This window comes from Diceros bicornis, chromosome 7 (genome assembly GCF_020826845.1).
Source record: "Diceros bicornis minor isolate mBicDic1 chromosome 7, mDicBic1.mat.cur, whole genome shotgun sequence".
NCBI lineage: Eukaryota > Metazoa > Chordata > Mammalia > Perissodactyla > Rhinocerotidae > Diceros > Diceros bicornis.
This window is the reverse complement of record NC_080746.1, coordinates 62,052,432-62,074,928: the sequence shown is the minus strand read 5'-3', so window position 1 is coordinate 62,074,928 and position 22,497 is coordinate 62,052,432. Positions and strand designations below refer to the sequence as shown.

Below are 22,497 nucleotides of genomic sequence, written 5' to 3'. Positions count from 1 at the left end.
TGTATTTGTATTGTCTCTTTGTTTTTGGTGTCTTCTGTTTTACTATATATATATATTTTTTAATTAATTAATCTATTTAGTATGTTTGTGTGTGTGTGAGGAAGATCAGCCCTGAGCTAAGATCCATGTCCATCCTCCCCCTTTTTTTTTTTTTTTTTTTTGCTGAGGAAGTCTGGCCCTGAGCTAACATCCGTGCCCATCGTCTTCCACTTTATGTGGGATGCCGTCAAAGCATAGCCTGACAAGTGGTGCATCAGTGCGGGCCCGAGACCGGAACCCAGGCCGCTAGCAGCAGAGAGCACTGCTACGCCATGTGGCCGGATTCTGTTTTACTACGTTTTAATATCTATCAATCTACCTACCTACCTATCTATCTATTCTCCAGTGTTTTCCTTTAAACATTTTCAAGTTTTCCTTTTAACATTTATATCTTTAATATAATGTGTTTTTATGTGTACTGTAAGATAAAGATCAAATTCTATCTTCCTCATGAATAAAACATTTAGCTAACACTGTTTATTGAGTAATCGCACCTTTTCCAACTGTTTTTTAATATTACCCCTTTCAAGTACAATTATATTTGGAGGTCTTTGTCTGGAATGTTGTTACCACCATCTCTTCAACACCACCTGCTACCACCATCTCTTCTCTCATTTTAACCAGGCAAACAAAAAAAGCCAAAAACTGAATCAGAAACCAGTCTAGCAGATATCATCCATCGTGTACCACTCTAAGGAATTCTCTCAGATTATGTATTGACTAAAGAAAAAAATGAAGAGACGTAGGAGGCTGGGACATAGGGGCAAGAAAAGTTACCCTGTGTTGAGGCAGGGATGTGGCAATTCCTGCCCTAGGAAACTCTAAACTCCAAAGTCCAGGGTAAGAAAGAGAGAATTGAGTTTATTAAACAGATTCAACAGGTTTTCCTATGGGCCCAGAATAGGCAGACGGAGTGGTGGATTTTATACAAGATTTCCCAAGGCCTAAACCTGTGAAGAATGACTCTCAGGAAGCACTTCCCGGTCATAGAAATGTTAACCTGTGGCAGAGGGGGCAGAGGGCCCAGAGTGCCAAGAGGGCCCGAGTAAAGCAGAACTAAGAAAATGATGGGGAACACTCCTTTGGATGCCATCAGAAAGGAGTCTTCTCGGGCTTCCTGGATGTGAAGAGGGAAAGCTTCCCTACAAAAGAAGTTCTCTTTCTTAGCTTTAGATTCAATTTTATGCATTTGTGTATCCAGGAATTCACTTAGGATTTATTTGTTGAGTATCTGTTAGGTGCCAGTAATTGTATATATGGAGATTCACTGGTGAAAAATACATGCATGATTCCTCCAAGGAGCTTAATCTAGTAATATATTCTGTAGGACAAAAAAAAAAACAAAAAAGAAAGGAAACAAAACTAACGCCAAAACAGTACATTACTATGGGACAAATGTTATAATGGGAAATACAGAGTTCTGAGGAGACAGATGGAGCATCTGCTCTGGTATTGGAGAGAAGGTCTGTCAGTGAAAATGTCTAAGGGAAAGCAACCTCAGAGCTGAGACTCCAACATGAATTTCATTTAGCCAATAGTAGGGGCAACCTTCTTTGCCAATTTTACATTCACAACATCTTGAGCAATGGGATTATGATTTAGACATGTCTGTGGTTTTTTCCTTCATGGAAGCTTTGTCATATTTCATGTCATTGTGCAAGATCTCACAACTAAACTGCCCAGAAGCAAACACTGATTTTGGTTTACTCTCAGACCTGAGGTTTGGGGCTCATAGGTCGATTGGAATGGTAAAATCAGAGGTAAGGAGTCAGGGGTGGGGTCAAGGGCTTCTACTCAATGAACAGGGCAAGAAGGGAGCGGGAGCACAGCCTCAGAAGGATTTGGAGGAAATCTGACTGAATTAGCCATTAGGGAAGTTCTGAATCTTCCCTCAAGAACCTTCCCTCAAGAATTTCTTCCATCCAGAAGTCAAAAGATACTGCTTAGCCAGGATAGAAACCAAAGAGAAGTACCTTGGCCAGGTACACAAGAGGCAAGCAGTCCCAAGGAGCCATGGGAGGAAGTACATTTCCCTAGGAGAATTAGAACAACTCACATTTACCTGTTTTCTGCCAGGTTGTGTTCTGGGTGATTTTTATTTGTTATTGTTTTTTAGTTTTTGTTCAGTTTCACTTTAGTATTAGTTTTTGCACATTGATGATGACCCTCAACAGATGTTTCTTGTGAGCAGTTTAGTTTGCTACCAAAATAGCCAGGTCTTGTATATAGGCAGAGGCATTATAATTCAAGCAAGAAAAGGGCAGCATTCCTAACCCATAACTCAAGAAAGAAATTCACCGTATTTTATTTACAGCAGTGGAAAAAAATCATGGGGAACATGAAATGTGATAATAGATAATCAACACAGCAAATCTTTGGCCTGATTGGGACCTTATTCTAGGCACCCAGTGGAATTTTTAGCCCCAGGACTCAGTATTAGTCTTTCTAAGGCCCAGGAGCTTGCTAATGACACGGAGGATCTCCTTGGTCTTAATACTGTATATGATTGGATTAAGCATGGAAGGCACAAAGAGGTAGATGTTGGCCATAAGAAGGTGGACAGCAGGTGGAGCATTCTTCCCAAAGCGGTGCACCAGGGACAGCCCCATCATAGGCACAAAGAATACCAGCACAGCACAGAGGTGTGAGGTACAGGTTTGGAAGACTCAAAACCTCTCCTCTTGAGAAGTCAGTCTTGCCACTGTGTACAGGATGACACCATAGGACAGCGCAATGAGCACCAGGTCCAGCATCACAGTGAACACCACCAGTGTCAACCCATACAAATTGTTGAAGATGGTGTCTGCACAGGCCAAATGTATCACCTCCTGGTGTAGTGAGAAAGAATGAGAGAGGACTTGAGGCCCACAGTAAGGAAAAGCCTCCAGGAGGAGGACAATGGGAACAAGGGCCACAGGTCCCCGGAGGATGACAACCAGGCCTGCCCTGGCCACTCGCTGGCTAATGATAATGACTGAGTACCTCAGGGGGTGGCAGATGGCCACAAAGCAGTCAAAGGACATGACAAGGAGCACTGAGGACTCCATGAAGGAAAATGAGTGGATGCAGAGCATCTGGATTTGACAGGCTTCAAAGTAGATACTATGGGAGTTGAACCAGAAGATTCCCATAGTAGTTGGCAAGGTGGACACTGACAGTCCCAGGTCAGTGATGGCAAGAAAGGACAGTAGATAGTACATGGGTGTGTGCAGATGACTGTTGGTCTTAATAACTGTCAGAATGAAAAAATTGCCTGAGATGGCCACCAGGTACATAAGGAAAAAGAGGATAAAAATCCAGTGTTCGATGGCTTCCAATCCAGGAAAGCCAGTGAGGTAGGACATGGGGCTAAACTGAGTGATGTTGGACTAGAGCATGAATCGAGGACTGAGGGGATATTGGGTTGGCATTCCTCAGGGACTGAGCTGAAAATAAATGGATATTTCTGGTTATTAATTCTTCAGTTTCACTAACATTCACACCATCATAAGTGGAATCATGACCATCATCATCTTTGGTTCCGTCTACTGCACTGTTATCAATTCTACCACCCTCACTACCAGATTGAAACTTTCTTTGATAGCACCACTCTCACCAGGCTTTCCTCTATATTTCTATTATTTCTATTTCTTTTCAGTCTCCTTTGTGGCTTCTCTTCATTGCTCATCCTTTAAATATAGCAGCAATTTTCTGGCCACGCTCTATTGTTTCTCCCCAGGCAATATCATCACTCTCATGAATTCGCATACCACCCATATGTTGATAAAGGTCAAATCTGTAACTCCGTAACTTCTCTTCTTTTTTGATTTCAAGACATATATCTAGCAACATGCTGAGTTTCTGCATACAGATATTTCATAATTATCTCAAAAACATGTCAAAAATTAAACTTATAGGGGCCGGCCCGGTGGCGCAAGCGGTTAAGTGCGCGCGCTCCGCTGCGGCGGCCCGGGGTTCGCTGGTTCGGATCCCGGGCGCGCACCGACGCACTGCTTGGTAAGCCATGCTGTGGCGGCGTCCCATATAAAGTGGAGGAAGATAGGCACAGATGTTAGCCCAGGGCCATCTTCCTCAGCAAAAAAAGAGGAGGACTGGCGGATGTTAGCTCAGGGCTGATCTCCTCACAAAAAAAAAAAAAAAAAAAAATTTAACTTATAGTCATTTCACCCAAAAGAATTTTCAGTTACCTGTTTTCCTTAACTCAGTAGAAAAATGTGGACTTATGAAAAAAGTTGAGGAAGAGATATAAATTCGAAGGATATTAGTCTACAGGCTGGATAAGGAAACCTCAGAAGTGAGTGTAGAGAGAAGTTGCTAGCATTGAGCCCTGGGCAAATGTGAAATTTCAAGAATGAGAAGAGAAGTCTCCATGAAAAGATACTGATTGAAAAAAATGTCAGCTAGACAGGGAAAAAATCAGGAGAGTGTGGTCTTATGTGAGTTTCAAGAGGGATTAATCAATTATACATAATGTCACTAAGAGGTCAATGTAATAAGGACTGAGAAGTGACCAAACAATTTAGCAATGTGGAACTCACAGCTGACCTTGAGAAGCAGTGTCAGAGGAGTGGCTAGGAATAAAATCATCCCAGCCCACCCCCAGAAAGACTATGTTAATGTCAAGATTTCTGATTCTTTCTGCTGTGGCCATGGCTGCTTTTGGCCCAGAACAACCACAGTTCCCAGGTTCTATACAAGACCACTTGAGTGTACAACCAAACCCAATCTCACAGTGTCAATAAAGCAGTTCTTTGAAAAAATAGAGTGTATTCATGAGAGAAAGAGGAAGAGTGAACAAACAGATGGACAAAGGCAATGCAGGATTCCAGGCAGTGATGATGGTGCATTCAATGTTTATTAATTCAAAGTGGAACCAGTCAGCATTTAGGTGTGTTTCTAATCACTATATTTATCTGCTCAAATTCAGGACAGAAGTGTGTAGAGGGACTAATTTAACCAGACTAATGTTAGGATAGGTCAGCATGATGAAAGTTAGGGGTATATGTTAAGGAATGGGTATGATGATGTACTATGGACGCTAAACTGGATAAAAAGAAAAGTTAAACATGAGAGAGTGACGGACAGTAAAAAGAGATCAGAGTTCTTGAGTATGTGATGGGACTGAGCTGCTGATTCAAGGTAAAGAACACAATCCTTGATGAGAGGTGTTCAAGGAGCTGAGAGTAAGGCTGCTGATGGGATCAAAGGAGAAACTATTGAAGTCACTGAGAACTATGCCTGCGTCACTAGTGGAAAGAGAAAAGTGAGTCAGTGCTAAAACCTTCAGTGAATAAAGTGGTGTGTCTGGAAAGGTGGCTGGTGGATGCAACAAGGAGGGATAGCGATGATAACTGACACCGTCATACACTGAAAAGAAGGGGGAAGGAGGTGGCAAGAATAAAAAATGTTCAGGAGGACCAGGGTCAGCCCTTCATCACTTTGACAAGGAGATGAAAGAACTATTCACATTTATCCTTTCTATTTCTTCACCCCTCAGTTCACTACTCAACCAACCACCCAACAACCTTTTTTTTTTTTTTTTTTTTTTTTTTGCCCACTTAGCTAAAGCAATGTTCTTTAAATTCTCCAGTGACTCTGTGGATGAAATTCAGTGGAGACATTTAATCATGCCTGATTTCATTGCAAAGATGGTCTTTATGGCTTTGTCTTAATTGTTCAAGTTCTCTCTTGAATTCTTGATGCCAGTACCTGCTGGTTCTCTTTTAATTGTTATCACAGTTCAAATTCAGTCTCTTTCATCCATTGCCCAAATGTTCGTGTTAGTCAGTCTTCTGACATTGGACACCTTCTCCTTCATTGTATTTTCTATTCTTCTCATTATTATTGTTATTAGTAATAGCAGTAGTAGTAGACTGATGACCCAGATGTTTATCTCTAGCCCAGACAACTCTGCTATACATCAGGCCTGAATTTCTGCTTTCCTCCTTGATGGCTCCAAATGGATGCCAATTAAACCCAACACGTCTAATATTGAGCCCGTCATCTACCCTCTCCATACCTGATTCTCCTCCTATTGATGCATTTTTGATGATATCATTTACCACCTTCCAATCATACATGACAACATTTTGGATCTCATGCTTTATTTGACACACTCCCACTTCCCACATCTAATTTTTAACCGAGTTAAAGTATTTTCTACCTCCTAAATATCCCTGTAATCTATTGCTTTGCCTCCACTCTGTGCTCACTGTCATATTTCTTAGTTTTTCTACACCTGCTTAACTGACTTTCTGTCAATTAACTTGCAAGGCTTGACACTCCTTCTCCTGATTCATTCCCCAATGCAGCCATGAGAGTTTTCCAGAAAATACTAACTCCATCAGTCACGTGTAATCAGTCCTTCAATAGCTCCCCTTTCACCAAAGTTAAAACTTGTAAAAGAGCTATATACAGTGGCAGCTCCAATTTATTGAGCCCATGCATGATTCAGACACTGTATAAAACTTAACATAATCGTGTCTATTTCTCATAACCATGAAGTATTGTATCCTCACTTCATAGAGGAGGAAGCTACAGAAAAGGTCAATAACTTTCCCAAGACCTCACAGTGACCTCACATCAGAGATGGGATTCGAGCCCCTGTCTTCCTAATTCCAAAGGATATGGTTCTAATACAATGTAATACTCTGTCTTTAGCAAGACCCTTCCTGCTTTGCTACTTTTCCAAACTCCTCTTTTTTTTACCACAGTCAGCAAACTCATATCGTCTTTCTACAACTCCCCGTGTGTACTTTCCTTGTTTCTATTCCTTATATGGCATTATTTCTTGCTTTCCTAACATAAACCACCCTTGTTTTTCTGACCAGTGAACATTTGCTGATACTTTAAGACAGCACAGATATTTGCTCTGACAAATCTTTCCTGACTTTCTTGTGTAGAGTTAGGAAAATCTTTCTCTGTACTCACAAGGTACCCAGCCTGCAGCACTATTAAAGTATAAATGTACACACATACATCTTTTATAATTTTTATATATATAAGTATATATACTTATACTTATTTACATACAGTATCTACTAATATGGTATATATAAGTATATATGTACAAATATGTATAAGTATTAATAAAATATATAGGATATTTTCTTATGTATACTTTATATAATATAGTATATATTTTATATACATATATTCTTTATATACTATATAGATATTTTTTATATATAGGTATAAAAAGTATAAGTATATACAAGCAAAAAGGTATACTTAAACATATATTTATACTTATATATTCATACATATATTTATCTAATATACCATATATGCAATATACATTATTTGTATGTTATATATAGTCCTTATATGAGTGTGTGTGTGTGTTTGTAACTTAGGATTTAACTCACATTTTTGTACCAACTACATGAATTCCATAAGACCCCTGGAGTGCAGAACAGTGTCTAACATATGGTGGGCACCACTATGTGTTTTTGCATAAAAAACTAAATAAGTGAATGAGTGACTCAAGTGCTTACCTCTTGTCTTGATTAGTGCCTGGAGTTTGATGCTGAGTCTCATTTTCATCGCCGTCAGCACAAGAAGGACAGGGAGAGGGATATGATGGAAATGAGAAGTCTATAGAGAGATCATGACAGGGCTGGGATTATTCATCCTAGAATAAAATTTCCAGTGAGTTTTTCCTGTAAATGAAAGACAATTGTCCACACATTGGGAGCAAGAGATGTTTCTCCATTTCTACTAAAAAACAACAGTCCATTTGTCAGCACATAGTCATGTATAATGAGAATGTAATTACAATATTCACAGCACAGGAGGTACAGTTGAGACCTGAAGAGGAAATTCCTGAAAAGAGAGATTATCACCATGCAATAAGCAATTAGCTGCCTACCTTACCTATGTGTTCTAAATATTCTTTTGTTCAATTTAATATTTGCTATTTTTTTAACTGAATTGGTGGTGGAGGCCACTGTTTCTTATGAGCAGGAGAATATGCAAATAGAGTCATGCCTAAGCAAAAGGATTTGGACCAGATAACCTCATGCTTGAACCAGGGAGAACATTCCCACAATATTCAAATGCATCTGTAAACATGCCTCTTGTGACTGGGGTGACAGAGGATTTTGGAAGAGGGGAGGGCATATCCTGGATACTGGGGAAATCAAAGAGAATTGTCTGTATTAATACACACAGATTGAGGGAAGGACCTTCCCTGCTATGTTCAGTCTTCTGGCACATAAAATGCACTGAATATATGTGTTGAATGAATGAATGGCTATTTGGTTGATAAGAGGAAAAGGGAAGGCTGAATGTCCCAGATAGCTCGACAGGGGGGAGTCTATGGAGACCAAAGGGTTTATGCTATCTTGATGCCAGTGGGAGGCTGATTTCCAGAGCCAGGAAGCGCCTGATTTGGCCATGTAGGCCCAGGTCAGGAGGACCCAGGCAGCACTTCCTCCTGGCCATAGGAACAGAATATCGCAGATAATCTCTTCTCTTCCCTGGGGAAAGCAGGCGCTGATCCTTTGTCTGGCTCTGTTTCTGTGCATAGATGCTAAGAGATCAGAAGTGGAAGAGATTCTGTGGGATCCTGGATTCTAAGACTTAATTTTACAAATGAAAAAATTAAATAAGGCCCAGTGTGGAGAATACACTTGCCTAGATTCATTTAAGCATTTTGAGGAGGAGCCAGAATTAGATTCAGACCACCTCCTTCCAGGATCACTACTTCCCTGGACCCCTGTACATCCCCCTCTTGTCGCATTTTCTCTCTTTCCTTTCATATGATCCCCTAACACCCACCCTGGAAACTGGACAGCAGTGGAAGACTCACCAGCAGCTGCTAATTTGGAAAAAGTGAAGCCCAGGTAATCTGTACTGAAGAGGGAAGAGAGCAGGTGAGGATGATACCAGGGTCAGTGAGAGGCATCAGACTGTGGTTGTCCAGAAAGGATTTATCCTCCTTCATCCTCTGTGCATGTGAAACACCATGGCTCCAGCTGGGAGAAGCTGAGGACAAACAAAGAGTTCCCAGGGCTGGGAGCTGTGTGGGCAGAAGCCATCATTACTCTACCCTCCTTGGCCCCCATCCTTCTTTCCTTCCAGGGGCTCACCTGCGGCTGAAGAGTGCTAATTTTATGGAGTTCAGTCTCCAGACTTTGGGTGCTGGCAGATATCTGCTGCAAGAAAGGTGATCCTGCCTCACTCATTTTTTCTACTTTAGGAAGAAACTGATCTCCATCACCTGTCACTTCATTTGCTCTCTCCCTTTGTTCATTAGAATGGATCCATAGTTTGTGAAGAGGCTGGATGTGGTGTAAGAAGATTATCCATGCAACTTCCACAGTGGCTTCTCAATTGCTCATCCTACTTGAAGCACCACAGCTATCGCTGTTCCAAGGTCCTCTTACTCTTGCACCCATTGCCATGTCCGTTTCTGTATTTCTTTTACAAGATCATTCATTTGCTCTTCGTTTCTGCCAGTCACTGTGTCTTTGAGCCCAGAGGTCTACTATATTAAAACCTTCTGTATATACTGCCATCCCAAACACATGTCCAGACCAGTGTCTCAGGCTTTTCCACTCAACTTTGAATGTGTGGGACAATCCTACAACAAACCCTAAACAAGCAGTCCTTCCTCAACATTTCTTCTCTTCTTGCCTTCTTCAGTCTTTTGGTGGCAAATACCATCATCTTTTAGAAAAATCAATTTGCATTTCTTCCTCAGTTTATGTTAAAGAACCTGGATTGATGTGGTCAGGTCATATGCATGCTTTTCTTCCCTTTCAACATGCAGACACACACACACAAACTCACACTTGAAGATTGGCGTGAACAAGGTATTATATTGTTATATCCTTCAAACTGGGGATGGTTGATCAGAGTTGTACGAGAGTGAAATCCAAATGGTGCATATAGATCCAAACTGAGGATAGATGCCCATGAAGCTTATGACATGCCAGTGTGATCAGAACACACCTAGATAAATGTGGCACCACCTTAGACCAGGTAAATAACCAGAGGTTATGGCCAGAGTGTAGGCAGGCAGAGTCAGGCAGACAGAACAGGATACAGGGAGTGCGGCATCTTACCAAATTGTAGTTGTTGCAGAGGCTTCTGGCTGGTACACAGGGGAGAGCTGTCCATCCTCATTTAGGCTTGTTGGAGAAGAAATCCCAACCAGAGAAATTTGGGAAAATTTTGCCTTTATTGAGAACATAATTTAGTCCATGTCCTACAGGGAGCATCAATGCAAGAGTGTGCCTATACGTACATGTGCTAGTGGTTTTTAGTGTGTGTAATATTATTTTCAAATGTGCTTGTGTGTGTGTTTGTGTCCATGAAAGAGAGAGACATAGCGAGAGACAGAGAGGTATCTCTTTGCCTTTGGCTGCGTGTGTATGTGAGAACACGACTGTCTTAGCTCATTTTCTCTTCCACAAGGAGCTCAACTGAGCCTGTTCTGTATCAGAGCATGAGAAGGCCTGTGGGAGAGAGAGACAGGAGTATTTGAGTTTGGCATTCTTCTCGAGGTCTAAGTATAAGCTATATTTAGGGACCCTGTACGCAGAATCAATACCTAGCTCACTGAGCCAGGCTTGGGGGCGTATGAGTTTACTCCTAGAGCACTGAAACAACTGGTTAATATGCATCTGTGGTTTTCCAATGTAACCACCAAGAGCAACCTTCAGCCCAAAGATGGGCTTAAATTTAAGCCCTCTACCCCGATTGCCAACAGATCAAGAAAGTGGATCTTCTCTTCCAGCACCTTCTTCCCACATGCTATGTACCTCCTACACAGCTCTGAAAACTGCTGGCCAGTTCATTCCTCCTCTGAGGATGATCCTTTCCGTGTCTCATGCACACACAAAATGGACATACTCAAACCTCTGTAAACTCACATACAAACCTGAAATTGATGGAGAGAGATGACATTTTTTCTCTACTTTCTCAGATCCTAAAGATGATGATCTCATAAGACATAGATCTCACTCTGTGTCCGTTAGTCTCAGTCATATTGACGAGGCTTTGGATCCCCAATCCGACAAGACACAGACCTAAATTAAACCGTTACTCAGGGTTCTCAGTCTTTCCAGACTCACAGACTCACTTTGGGGTCTCTGTCACAGAAAAGGGATATAGATTCAGCTCACTCTTCCCCTGACCCAAGGTCCAGGCCTGTTGAATGAGGCCTTCCCTGGATGAACTACATTTTGTGGTGTGGGATTGATGTGGATCTTTCAGGCTGGAAGGATCCTCAGAGCTTGAGCTTGCCAAAGGGAACCTCTAGCCTGGTCCAGAGCCCTTAAGAAAGCTTCATGTTGGAGTTTATTTTGTCCAATCACCTGCCTCCCTGGATGCCAGCATCTATGTGAGCATAGAGCCTGGAGTATTTCCTTAGAAGAAGGTTCTACATCTTCCCACAGCAATCCTCTCAGAAAGCTCTTTTTTCCTTATATCCTATCTCTCTCCGGTCATTCTGAGAGGAACGAATTTTCATCCTCGTTGTTGAAATTTTTCAGGGACTCCTTCTGGAAAGCCAAGGATCCACCCTCCCACCACCACCACCAACTTGGGCTAAGGCCTGCCTGTCTTTGTTTACTTGTCTGTCTCTCCTCATGGCCCATCAAGCTCAGAGAACTCAAACATCTGTCGCCAAAGCAAGTCTGACGTTCCCCAGAATTTTTCCTACGCCATTCCATAGTCTCTTCCACAAACCTTATAAAAGAGAAGGCATTTTCCCTAGATCTGTTCTTTTTGTTATTCATTCACTGGCCGTGAATCTGTTGTGAGCACATTGCAGCTTCACCCGTTCCCTGCACTGTGTGTTATAGGAAGATAAAGAACTGGATTTTGCCTACAGTGAGTAGATCTTGCAACACGTTGGATAAATGACACTAAGAGTTCAGAAAGCCTTTAAAATGCATTATAGAGAGTAATAAAAACAGATATTGGTGTTACGGTACTAGAAGAATGGAAAATATTTGAGAAACTCTTATAATTCCAATGAGAGATGAAGAAAGTCACAGAACATAGGCAAAAAGAGGAGACTCATGAGGCACATGTTAAGAGAGTGCAACCTACATGACTTTCAGACTATCAAGATGTGAATCAAGTCTGATACACTGACACATTGACACCTCCTAACATAGCAGTCTGGACCTACTCTCCTGAAGTCAAGTAAACACATCTTCTAATTATTTTATATTTATATCTTATCGTCAAGTTCTAGCTTACCCAACTCCTGTGACCTTCCCAGTCCTTTTGTAATAATGTGTATTTTGAGCCTAGGTAGAACCATTCTGTTCTGAGATCTTTTGCTAACTTTCTCTGCCTTCTTCATCAGGCTTCTCATCTCATATCTTTTTTTCCTTCCCATGAAAAGGATATTGTCAGCTGAGCCATGATCTGGGAAGTAGTGTTAGTTTAACAGGATCTCAGAATCAGTGTGAAAGTCCCTACAGAGAAAGAATTTCTTATAAAACTTTGGTGAGAGGTAGCTGTTCTCCCCTCTTCACCCAAACAAATATTGAGCATCAGAGCCAGGCCAAGGATAGACAAGGTAGGCACCTAGAGAGTAAAATGAACGGAGGCACTCGTGTTCATTGTCATGCAAGTGCAAGGTTGGCAATTGCAAGACCCCTAGAATGAGAACTTCCTTAAATTTGCACCTTAGATGGCCACTTGCTTCATGTTAGTCCTGCTGACTTTCTGTTATATGTTAGGAACTGAGGATACAAAATGATTAAGAAGTGGTCTTCTCCTAGGAGAGACAGATAGATATTAAGTCAATTACAATGGAGTGGTATAAACCCTCCCATAGAAATAAGAAATTAAACCAGACTTAAGGGCTTAGAAAAGACTTCTTAGAGCAGTAACCAGATAAACCAATATGTGTTACAGTAGTGAATTAGCCAAGAAAAGAAGAGGGGATGATATAGTTTTCCGAGCATGCAACTAACCACCGGAATATTTTACAATAGTGATGAACTCATCCTCTTGGAAGATGGTATGAAGAAACAGAAGTTCGTAGGACTTTGAAATTCTAAGTACGATTATTTAGCTGAATCCCAGCCATATGATGTCAAGCAAGTGATTTAACCTTTCCCAGCTTCCCTTTTTACAGTAAAGTATATTTATATTAATACATGATTCAGGTAGCTATTAAGAGGATCATGTATGACAAGGAAGTGATAATTCCTGAAAAAAATAAACTAACTAATTGTGTACTAAATTAACACAAACCACTCCACGTATACTTTCTTAGGAAGCCTGAGAAAGAGCCTAAATAGTAGCACTGTTTCTGCGCTTCCTCATTCACAGCAGTGAGGAAGCCTAAATGGTGAATTTATTTATCTATGTCATGCAGGTGTTATGCTAAACAAACTAGTGGAATTGTTCACATGGGAAGTCTCTGCCTTACTTGTAGGCCTAAGAGAAAGGAACTGGGCTTATCAACTAGTCACAACGGACCATGGACTCGGCTGCTACTATGCCTCTATGTAAGTATAGTTATCACACTACTGTCTAACATAGGCTTTGCATTTCCCCTCCTCCCACCCTTGAGGCTTAACTTCTTGGCCGACTTCAAAATAACAGTACACTGCTTATGGGGGCCCTAACTTTATCCAGGATCCTGCTGCTCCAATTTCTTCAGCCAGCCTCTGGCAGAAGATGCACTTGACTCTGATCATAAGGACTTTACTCATCACTTGGTAACAACCATCACCATAATCTTGTGACCCAGGGATTCTCACTTTTGGGAATGTGCCCAATAACACTTATTGGGCACATTCCCAAAAGTGTCACAAAGCAACACTGTTGGTTAAAGTTGGGGAATGAATGTGTCTCTTTAGTCAAACTTGGGAAGTTTACAGATCACCCCCATATATCCAGAGATAAAAAGATTTACATAGGGACATTCATGGACCCCCACAGATATCCATTTATCCAACAAATATTTATTAAGCACCTACTATATGCCAGTCACTGTACAAAATTCTAGGATAAAGCAGTAAATAAATGGGAAGGTCTCTACTGTCATGAGCCTCAAAGTCTACAGAAGCATTGCTTGTCACATTGCTCCTGTGTAGATAAATTGAGTACAAAGCGAAGCTGTAAAAACCAGTAAAGTGGCCTTCTTTGAAATAATAGCAGACCAACAGCTCTTCTGGAAGCTTCCTAGCAATAGCTGGTCAAACTGGACCTTCTCTCTTTTCTGGCCTGTCCACATCTCCCTATTAGCAATTCCAGTATATTAAGAATATCCTCTCCTTTCAACAACCTAGAGCAGAAGCAGGAATCAGAAGACCCTTTACAACCCATTTATTCTGTAGATACCAATGACAATCGAGAAAAGAGATACCACAAGGTGGCCTCCCGTGGAATCTTAGAATGGTGACCACCCACTTCTTTTCAAGTCTTGATGGGCTATCTGAAGTTGTACTCCACACTCTAGCTTCAGCCCAGTGGGGATTCATTTCGAGTGATATCTGAAGAATGTCTCTTGGTTCTCCCATGGCCTACAACTGTTATCTCAAAAATATCTACTAAAACTTGTCCCTCATCTTCCATTAAGCTAACATTGTTTGTCTTATTCTGTAACATATCACCAATTTGGATATGAGGAGATGAGGAATTTAGACATGGATGAGATTAGGAATTTCAGGAAATATTTGGAAACTGTGAAAAAGAAAAAAAATAAAATCCTAGTAGAGAAAAATAAAATACTAAAATAAAAAATTTATTGGATGGGATCCAGAGTAGACTGGACAACATAGAAGAAAGGGTAACAGAACCTGAAGATACATCAAAATGAATCATCTAAATCAAAGCATTAAATGAAACAAAAAGATTTTTTAAAAAAGTTAACAGAATCTCAGAGCCTGTGGAACAATATCAAGCTGTCTACCACATGTGCAATTAGAGTTTTAAAAGTAAAGAAAAAAAGGGGTCAAACATTTTTTTGAATAATTTTTGGCTGGTTTTTTCAAAATTTGAACATAAAGGGTATCTATTAACTCAAACGTTGAGAAAATTTTGAGCAAGATCCATTAAAAAAGAAAACAAACAAAAAATGCATATATTTCAAACTGAAGACACCAAGCACTACACACACACATGCACACACACATCTTAAGAGCAGACACAGAAAAAGACACATTGCATACAAAGAAATTATGAGAAGAATTTTGTCTGACTTTTCCTCAGAAAAAAAGGAACTCAGAAAAAACAATGAACTTCATTTGTGAAGTGGTGAAAGTAAAATCTGTCAATGTAGATTTCTAGGAAAACATTCCTTCAAAAACACAAGGGGCGGAGGGATGCATTTATATGGTGATTGACAAACAATAATGTACAACAAAAATTTCACAATAAAAAAAAGTAAACTGGTTCAAAAAAAAAAATTAAGGTGAATTAAGTATTTTCAGATTAAAAAATAATTGAGATTAAGACTGTTTTCTTTGTATTATTGTTAATCAAAAGCCAATTGACTATTAAAGCAAAAATAATAACAAAATATTGTGGAATTATTATATAAGCAGAAGAAAAATATATCTCAACAGTAGAGCAAAGGACACCTAGGGACATAAATGGAATTATAATATTATAGAAGAGTAAGAAATGTACCAACACAATGAGTCAAAACATTTTTGATTCCAAAACAGGGCAAGGACATTTATGAGAAAAGCAAATCATTATCCTATATTGTCCACGAACATCTTTTTTGTTTTGTTTTGTTTGGAAGGTCTTAACCGAATAATAGTAAATTAATCCAGTAATAATCAAAATGGATAAGACCTCAGAACTGGTCATTTTGGGGGAGGAAGAAAACAACAAAATGCAGCACATTTTTTTCTAGAATTTCGTTAGTTGATTTTAATATTTTATAGAAATGAAAAAGATTGAGAATAGCCAATGTTGCAAATAGACAACAGTCTTTTAGAGCTCTGAATACTACCTAATTTCAAAACTTACTATAAATATTCAGTAAACAAGATAGTAAAGAAGCATCATAATGAGAGATAAACGTACCAATGGAACAGATGAGCCAGTCCAGAAACAGACCTTCACATAAATCAAGTATTGATATTTGACGAAGTCACTAACTATTTTTGCGAGATAGAATAATCTTTTCAACAAATGGTGCTGGTACAACTGGTTATCTATGTAGAAACAAAATGAGGTTTGATCTACCTTACACCTTACACAAAAATTAATTTAAATACAAAAAAGACCTACATGTACGTAATAAAAATATACCCAAACTATAAAGCATCTAGAAGAAAAAATAAGAGAAAATCTTTGTGACTGTTTTTAGTTAGGACAAAATAGTAAAAGGTATAAACAAAAATTAATTGATAAAGTTAACTTCATCAAAATTAACAAAGTCAGCTCTTCAAAAGACTGCTAAGGAGACGAAAAGTCAATCCAGAGATTGGGGAAAAAAATTTTTACAATATGTATGCTTGAAAAAGCACTTGTATGAAGATTAAATAAATAACTCTTACAACTCAATAATAAGAAGACAATCCGATAAAAACAAGCAATTATTTTTTATTGATAATAATGTTTATTGTTTTGTTTCCTGTGTTGTCCTTCCCCTGTACATCCAAGCACATGCACAGGAAAATCACTTTTCAAAAAAGTTTCATGCTTAAAATCAAGCAAAATTTAATCCAAAACTTTCCACAAAAGAAGATATTCTAATGGCTAAGAAGCATGTAAAAAGATAATCAAATTATTAGTTATCAAGGAAATGCAAATAAAACCACCATAAAATATCACTTTACACATGCCAGAATTGCTACAATTAAAACAGACAGTAATGCCATATGTTGTCGTAAATGTTGCACCTGGAACTCTCATATGTTGCTGTAACAGAGTAAAATTCTTCAACAATTGTGGGAAGTACTTGAGAGTTGGGATGTTGAGGCACAGTGTATTTGGATAAATATGTTAAGGTCTCATAACTGGTAAGCCATAGTCAGAACTTGATTCAGGAGGTCTCCTGTCATAGTTCAAGTCTTTACCAAAACGCAAGTCAATGGCATATTAAAGTCTGTATTTTTCAGACTTTAATATTGTTTATTGGGGGAAAGTATTTCAAAATACTATGGATTTGAAATGCCATTAAATACATAGATCTCCTGTCTTTGTGTTCCCTCTGCCTAAGTATACAGATGATACATTTCTGCTTGCTCCCCCTATGCCTTAGTGATTTTTCTACTCTTTCCAGACTAAAGGCAAGGATGGTCGTTTTGGTTTATGCATTCTTAAGATACAAAAATGTCCCTGCATTAAATGGTTAAGCGATATAGGTTTGCTGAAATTTCTGAGAAAAAAAATTAGGGTTCTCAAACCACTTTTTATGTTTCTAATGAGAACAGAGTCTTAATAACCTGATTTTTTTTACTTATTGAAGACCCTGACACAGTGTCTGAGGATTAGGAAAAAAGATAGGCTGATGAAAGTAATTAAGATATACTGTACATTTGAGAATTTGGATAATAATAATAATAACAATAATAACAATTAGAATTACCAGAGTTAACAATTATTTAGGTCTTGGTGTATCCCAGGAAGTGTCCTAAGCACTTTCCAATCAAGATTATTATCCCTGATATACTGAAAATAAGATTCAGGCAAAGAAAGTTTGTTACCAGCCCAAAGTCACAGAATTAATGAGTACACAAGTTAGATTTTGAATCCAAATTTTCCTAACTCACAACCACTTAGGTAGGAAAATGCAATAGTTGCGCTTCCTTAAAAAAAAGATTACTGATCATATTGGCGAAATAGTTATAAAAATTTTGAAAAGAAAACAATTATGGGGGCCGGCCCGGTGGTGCAAGCGGTTAAGTGCGCACGTTCCGCTGCGGCGGCTCGGGGTTCGCCGGTTCGGATCCCGAGTGCGCACCGACACACCGCTTGTTAAGCCATGCTGTGGCAGCGTCCCATATAAAATAGAGGAAGATGGGCATGGATGTTAGCCCAGGGCCAGTCTTCCTCAGCAAAAAAGAGGAGGATTGGCATTGGATGTTAGCTCAGGGCTGGTCCACCTCACAAAAAAAAAAAAAAAAAAAGAAAACAATTATGTATTGTAAAGAAAAATCCTAATTTTGTTCAACTATAGAATAAATAAACTAAGAGTTATCTGGTACTTAATTCTAACTTTTATCATTACATTTCTCTGAATCTGAGTTAATTTATCTTCACAACTACTGGAAAAAACAAACAGTAGATAACAGAGAAGAGTACTGGAAAATTCCTAGTCTAAGGTTTCAGATAATAAACACTTCATAAAGAGAATTTCCTCCTAATAATTTTTCCTTTTCAGAAGAATTCCAGTTATTCTCTGTCAAAAGCATCTCTAGAGAAACTATTTATGCAAAGCTTTCGGTTTGGTTGGTTGGTTTGGTTTTAGTTTTGCTCAAGTTGTCCTTGGAAAATCAGCTTGGAATCTCTGAGCTCTTCTCTGTGTTCCTTATCTGGACACGGTACAGAGCAATCTTTGCCACACAAATCTTCCTTGCTTCTGTCTCATGGGTTCCTGTAAACAAAGACACTGCTTCTTTCCCTGAGGACCTGTAGGAGCCCATACAAATGCTGCTACTCAGCAGGGTGAGAAGTTACAGAGAAAACTGAAGGCACATGGCAAGAAGACACGGGTGAAGTACATGGTCATGGAATATCAGAAAAATGGAATAGGAAGTCAGGCTAAACAGGAAGAGTTATTTCAGTGAATTGGACAAAGAGATTTCTGTGACTACAGAGCTAAGGGAAGGAGGAGCGAGGCTGAAGGAGCTTGGAAGATGTGACCTAAAAGTCTAGATCATGGTCTACGGGCTCACTAGATTCTGACAAGGCACAGATTACTGAAGGAAACTTTCTAGGGGTAACGGTATTTCGAGAGGAAGGGCACCAAGGAAAGAGTCTCTCAGTGATGCAAAACTGCTGAAGGTCTGAGGCCATCAGTATAGAGGCAGGATAGTGATGGGTCAATAGGAAGGGATTCTGGTTTATATAGCCCGGTATTCCTCCTGTTCTCTTCTGCTTCTTCAATCGGCCAGCCTTCGTAGTGGTTAAGATAACACCTATGATGATCCTTGGGCTCTAGGGGACTCCTGAGTACTAATTTCCATTTTCTGGTGGAAAGCAGAAACAGCGAGATATTTTAAGGTTTTCAAGTGCAAGTTTAGAAAAAGCACAAGGAAGTTTTACAAGATACCAATGTTAAAAACAAACTGATGAAGTAGTTTATCCAAACTTTGATCACTATGAACTTAAAGATCTTCACAGAAAACTATTGGCTGATCCAAAGGGTCAAGTTGCTTTATATACTAAGAATATTTTGACTTAATCCCACCCTGTGAGGCTGTTCCACAGAGATGCTCCTACTCATTGTTACAGTCTTTCCCAGATAGTGCTCCCTAGCCTGGTGATCTAACATGGATCCTTTTGACAGATATCTGGATACCAGAGTTTTATCCATTTGGCTCACGCAAGGTCCTCTTCTGCTTCCTTTGCCAACAAATAGTCCCTGCACCACCTGGCCTCTACAAGTTCTCCTTTCTCAGGGCTCCTAGGTTCTGAAGGCAGGCATTATCTTTCCCCATTTCTTTTCCTCAGTTCATTTCTCCCTTTTGTGGTTTGGCTTGCTCAAGTGTCAATAGCTTTGTTGGGATTACTTTTTACATTTACTGGGCTTAGCTCTCTCTTTTCTCCTAGCCTCATGGCATCAAAGGATGTCCTACAATAATCTCTTCTCCACAGCTATTCTCTCCAACAGCCATAAAACACTCCTAACCTTTCTGCTGCAAAAGCATAATTGCTTTCCCGACAGGTAAACAAGTACTTGGGTTTAAAAAAATGACCACTTCACGCTCTCAATTCAGAGAAAGACAAGAGATGACAAGCTCTGAGCTAGAACAAGCAAAAATTATAAAACTTTTGTTAATTCATTTTAAAACTATCTCCCTTTCCCCCAGATTTTCCTTGATGATATATCACGTAGTTACTTTATTTGGCCATAGAAAATTACTCCAATCTTTATGTTTTCCACTTTTCACAGATTTGGCAAGGAATCTGGTCTTGTGGCTACCTCTTCCAGTCATGTTTTTGGTTACTAACTCCACTCAAGCCCCCTTCTACTTCATCCTGATGGGCATCCCTGGCTTTGAGGTTTTCCATGCCTGGATTTCCATCCCCATCTGTTGTTTCTACACTATCTCCATCATGGGCAATACCACCATACTGGCTGTCATCAGGGCAGAGCCCTCTCTACATGAATCCATGTACTTGTTCCTCTCTATGTTGGCCTTAACAGACCTGGGGCTTACCCTCACCACTTTGCCTACAGTCATGAGGATCCTCTGGTTCAGTGCCTCAGAGATCAGCTTTGAGGCTTGTTTTGCTCAGTTCTTCTTCCTCCACGGATTCTTCTTTATGGAGTCTTCTGTGTTGTTGGCCATGTCCTTTGACCGCTATATGGCCATCTGCCACCCCCTCCATTATATCTCCATTCTCACCAACCAGGTAATCAGCAGAATAGGTATAGCCATCATTTGCCGCTGTGTTGTGGTGGTTCTTCCAGGATTGTTCCTGCTGAAACGGCTTCCTTTTTGTGGCTCCAATCATCTATCTCACTCCTATTGCCTCCATCAAGATATGATTCGCCTGGTGTGTGCTGACACTACTATCAATAATTGGTATGGATTTGTTCTCGCTCTGCTCATTATTACACTGGACCCTCTGCTCATTGTGTTCTCCTATGCACTCAACCTGAGAAGTGTGCTGAGAATTGGCTCCCAAGTTGAAAGTCTCCGGGCACTCAATAACTGTCTGTCCCACATTTTGGCTGTTTTTGTGCTCTATGTGCCCATGGTGGGATTGTCCATGACTCACCGCTTTGCCAAGCATGCCCCTCCAATTGTACATGTCATTATAGCCAATGTCTATCTCCTAGCACCTCCTGTGATGAACCCCATTATCTACAGTGTTAAAACCAAACAGATTCGTCGAGCGATTTTTCACCTCTTTTCTCATAGACCATTGTAGTAGACTGTTGAGAAGTGGGGTTTTGGTACTAGTCCTCATAAAAAAGAATTTGGGAAGCTTGGAAAGTTATGCTTTGGTGTCCAGTCATGTATAAATCTGAAAGTAGGAATGAGAGTTAAATACTTTATCGTGCTTCCTGAATTTGTAATTGAAACTAAGCTGAATCACAGACACTTCATGTAGCTGCTTCATTTACATGAGATATTTGCATACTAAGTTCCTCAAAGCTATAATTCTCAACGTTTTTCCTTTTGCTTGCATTTACTCATGAAATTTCTATTCTTACTTCCACTTGGCTAATATTATTCTTATCTGTCAGTTGTCATTAGTTCATGGCATTCCTGGTTGTACCCATAGCATCCTCTTTCAGGCATGGTTTTCACTAACTTCTAGCTTCATCATCTTCTGTCCTCTCTGGGTAAAAAGACCCATTATAATTGAGTCTCATCTCCCTGAATCACATTGTTTGGGGTGTGAAAATATGGTTAATGGTCTTGCTAGACTTTCTTAGGCATTAGTGAAGTAGAATGAGTGATTTATATTTATTGTGGTCTGATTTTTTCATAAAAAGATTATATGATTGGCCTTGGCCCTTGATGGAAACAATACGGTTAAGGACAAATTATTGCCATATTTTGGATGTGTTAGAAAAAATGAGCAGGATATGACTTGAGAGTCAAAAACTGTCTCCAATTTCTATAGTTCCTATTGTATTTATTACAGACCTCAAATTTATAACAATTGTAAAGCTTAGTCCTCTGTTCTAGACTCTCAATTTATGTACCAATGCAAATTCCAAACTTTCCTTTGGAGAGCCACAGGAACTTAGGAGGATCTTATTTCCTGGGTATGTCATCATAATACTTTCTCTTCAAGGAGCCTACTCCAAATTGTACAATAATATTTACTCTGTCACTTTCTTTCCCCTCATGTTCCGGTTTTAATTCATTCCTTATATTTATCTCCCTTTGCCAGCTTATCTAATAGATAGCAGTAAACTGTCTCGTTATTCTTACCATTATTCTCTAACATAACAACATATTTACTGACTTCATAGCACTAATGCACAATATGTACTTGCTATGTGCTTAGTTAGTTGTTTGTTGTCTCACTTTCTTATGTTTCCAGATAACTGAAGTTATTTTCTCGTACTTAAGTTATTTTTTTTTACTTTTAAGTTTGCTTGAAGCATATTATCCATGCTAAGCATTTAAAATTCTTTAAGGGAAATTAACTCTTTCAGCTTTTATTAACATTAGGCCAATATGTATCTCATCCTCCAAGGCCACGTGACGAAAGTGTTCTGCGGGGTTCTGTGAAGACTGCTGTATTTTCCATTTTCAAACCACTTTGTCCTTTTAGATCTCTCTGACAAGTTCCTTTTTATTATTTGAGATCCCTTATAGAAATTGGTTATAA

General features: G+C 39.5%; 1 protein-coding gene and 1 pseudogene across 1 annotated transcript; one reads left to right on the top strand and one right to left on the bottom strand.

Moving 5' to 3' along the window:
• Positions 1-2,456: 2,456 nt before the first annotated feature.
• LOC131408045 (olfactory receptor 51M1-like) lies at positions 2,457-3,449 on the bottom strand (annotated as a pseudogene).
• Positions 3,450-20,133: 16,684 nt separating this feature from the next.
• On the top strand, positions 20,134-21,078 carry LOC131408043 (olfactory receptor 51Q1-like). Its single transcript, XM_058544611.1, has one exon. The coding sequence runs from the start codon at positions 20,134-20,136 to the stop codon at positions 21,076-21,078; it is 945 nt and encodes a 314-aa protein (XP_058400594.1).
• Positions 21,079-22,497: the final 1,419 nt, after the last annotated feature.

Bases quoted from the DNA above. Each gene is read 5' to 3' on its own strand.
- LOC131408043 (XM_058544611.1), top strand. From the start codon at position 20,134: ATGTTTTTGGTTACTAACTCCACTCAAGCCCCCTTCTACTTCATCCTG.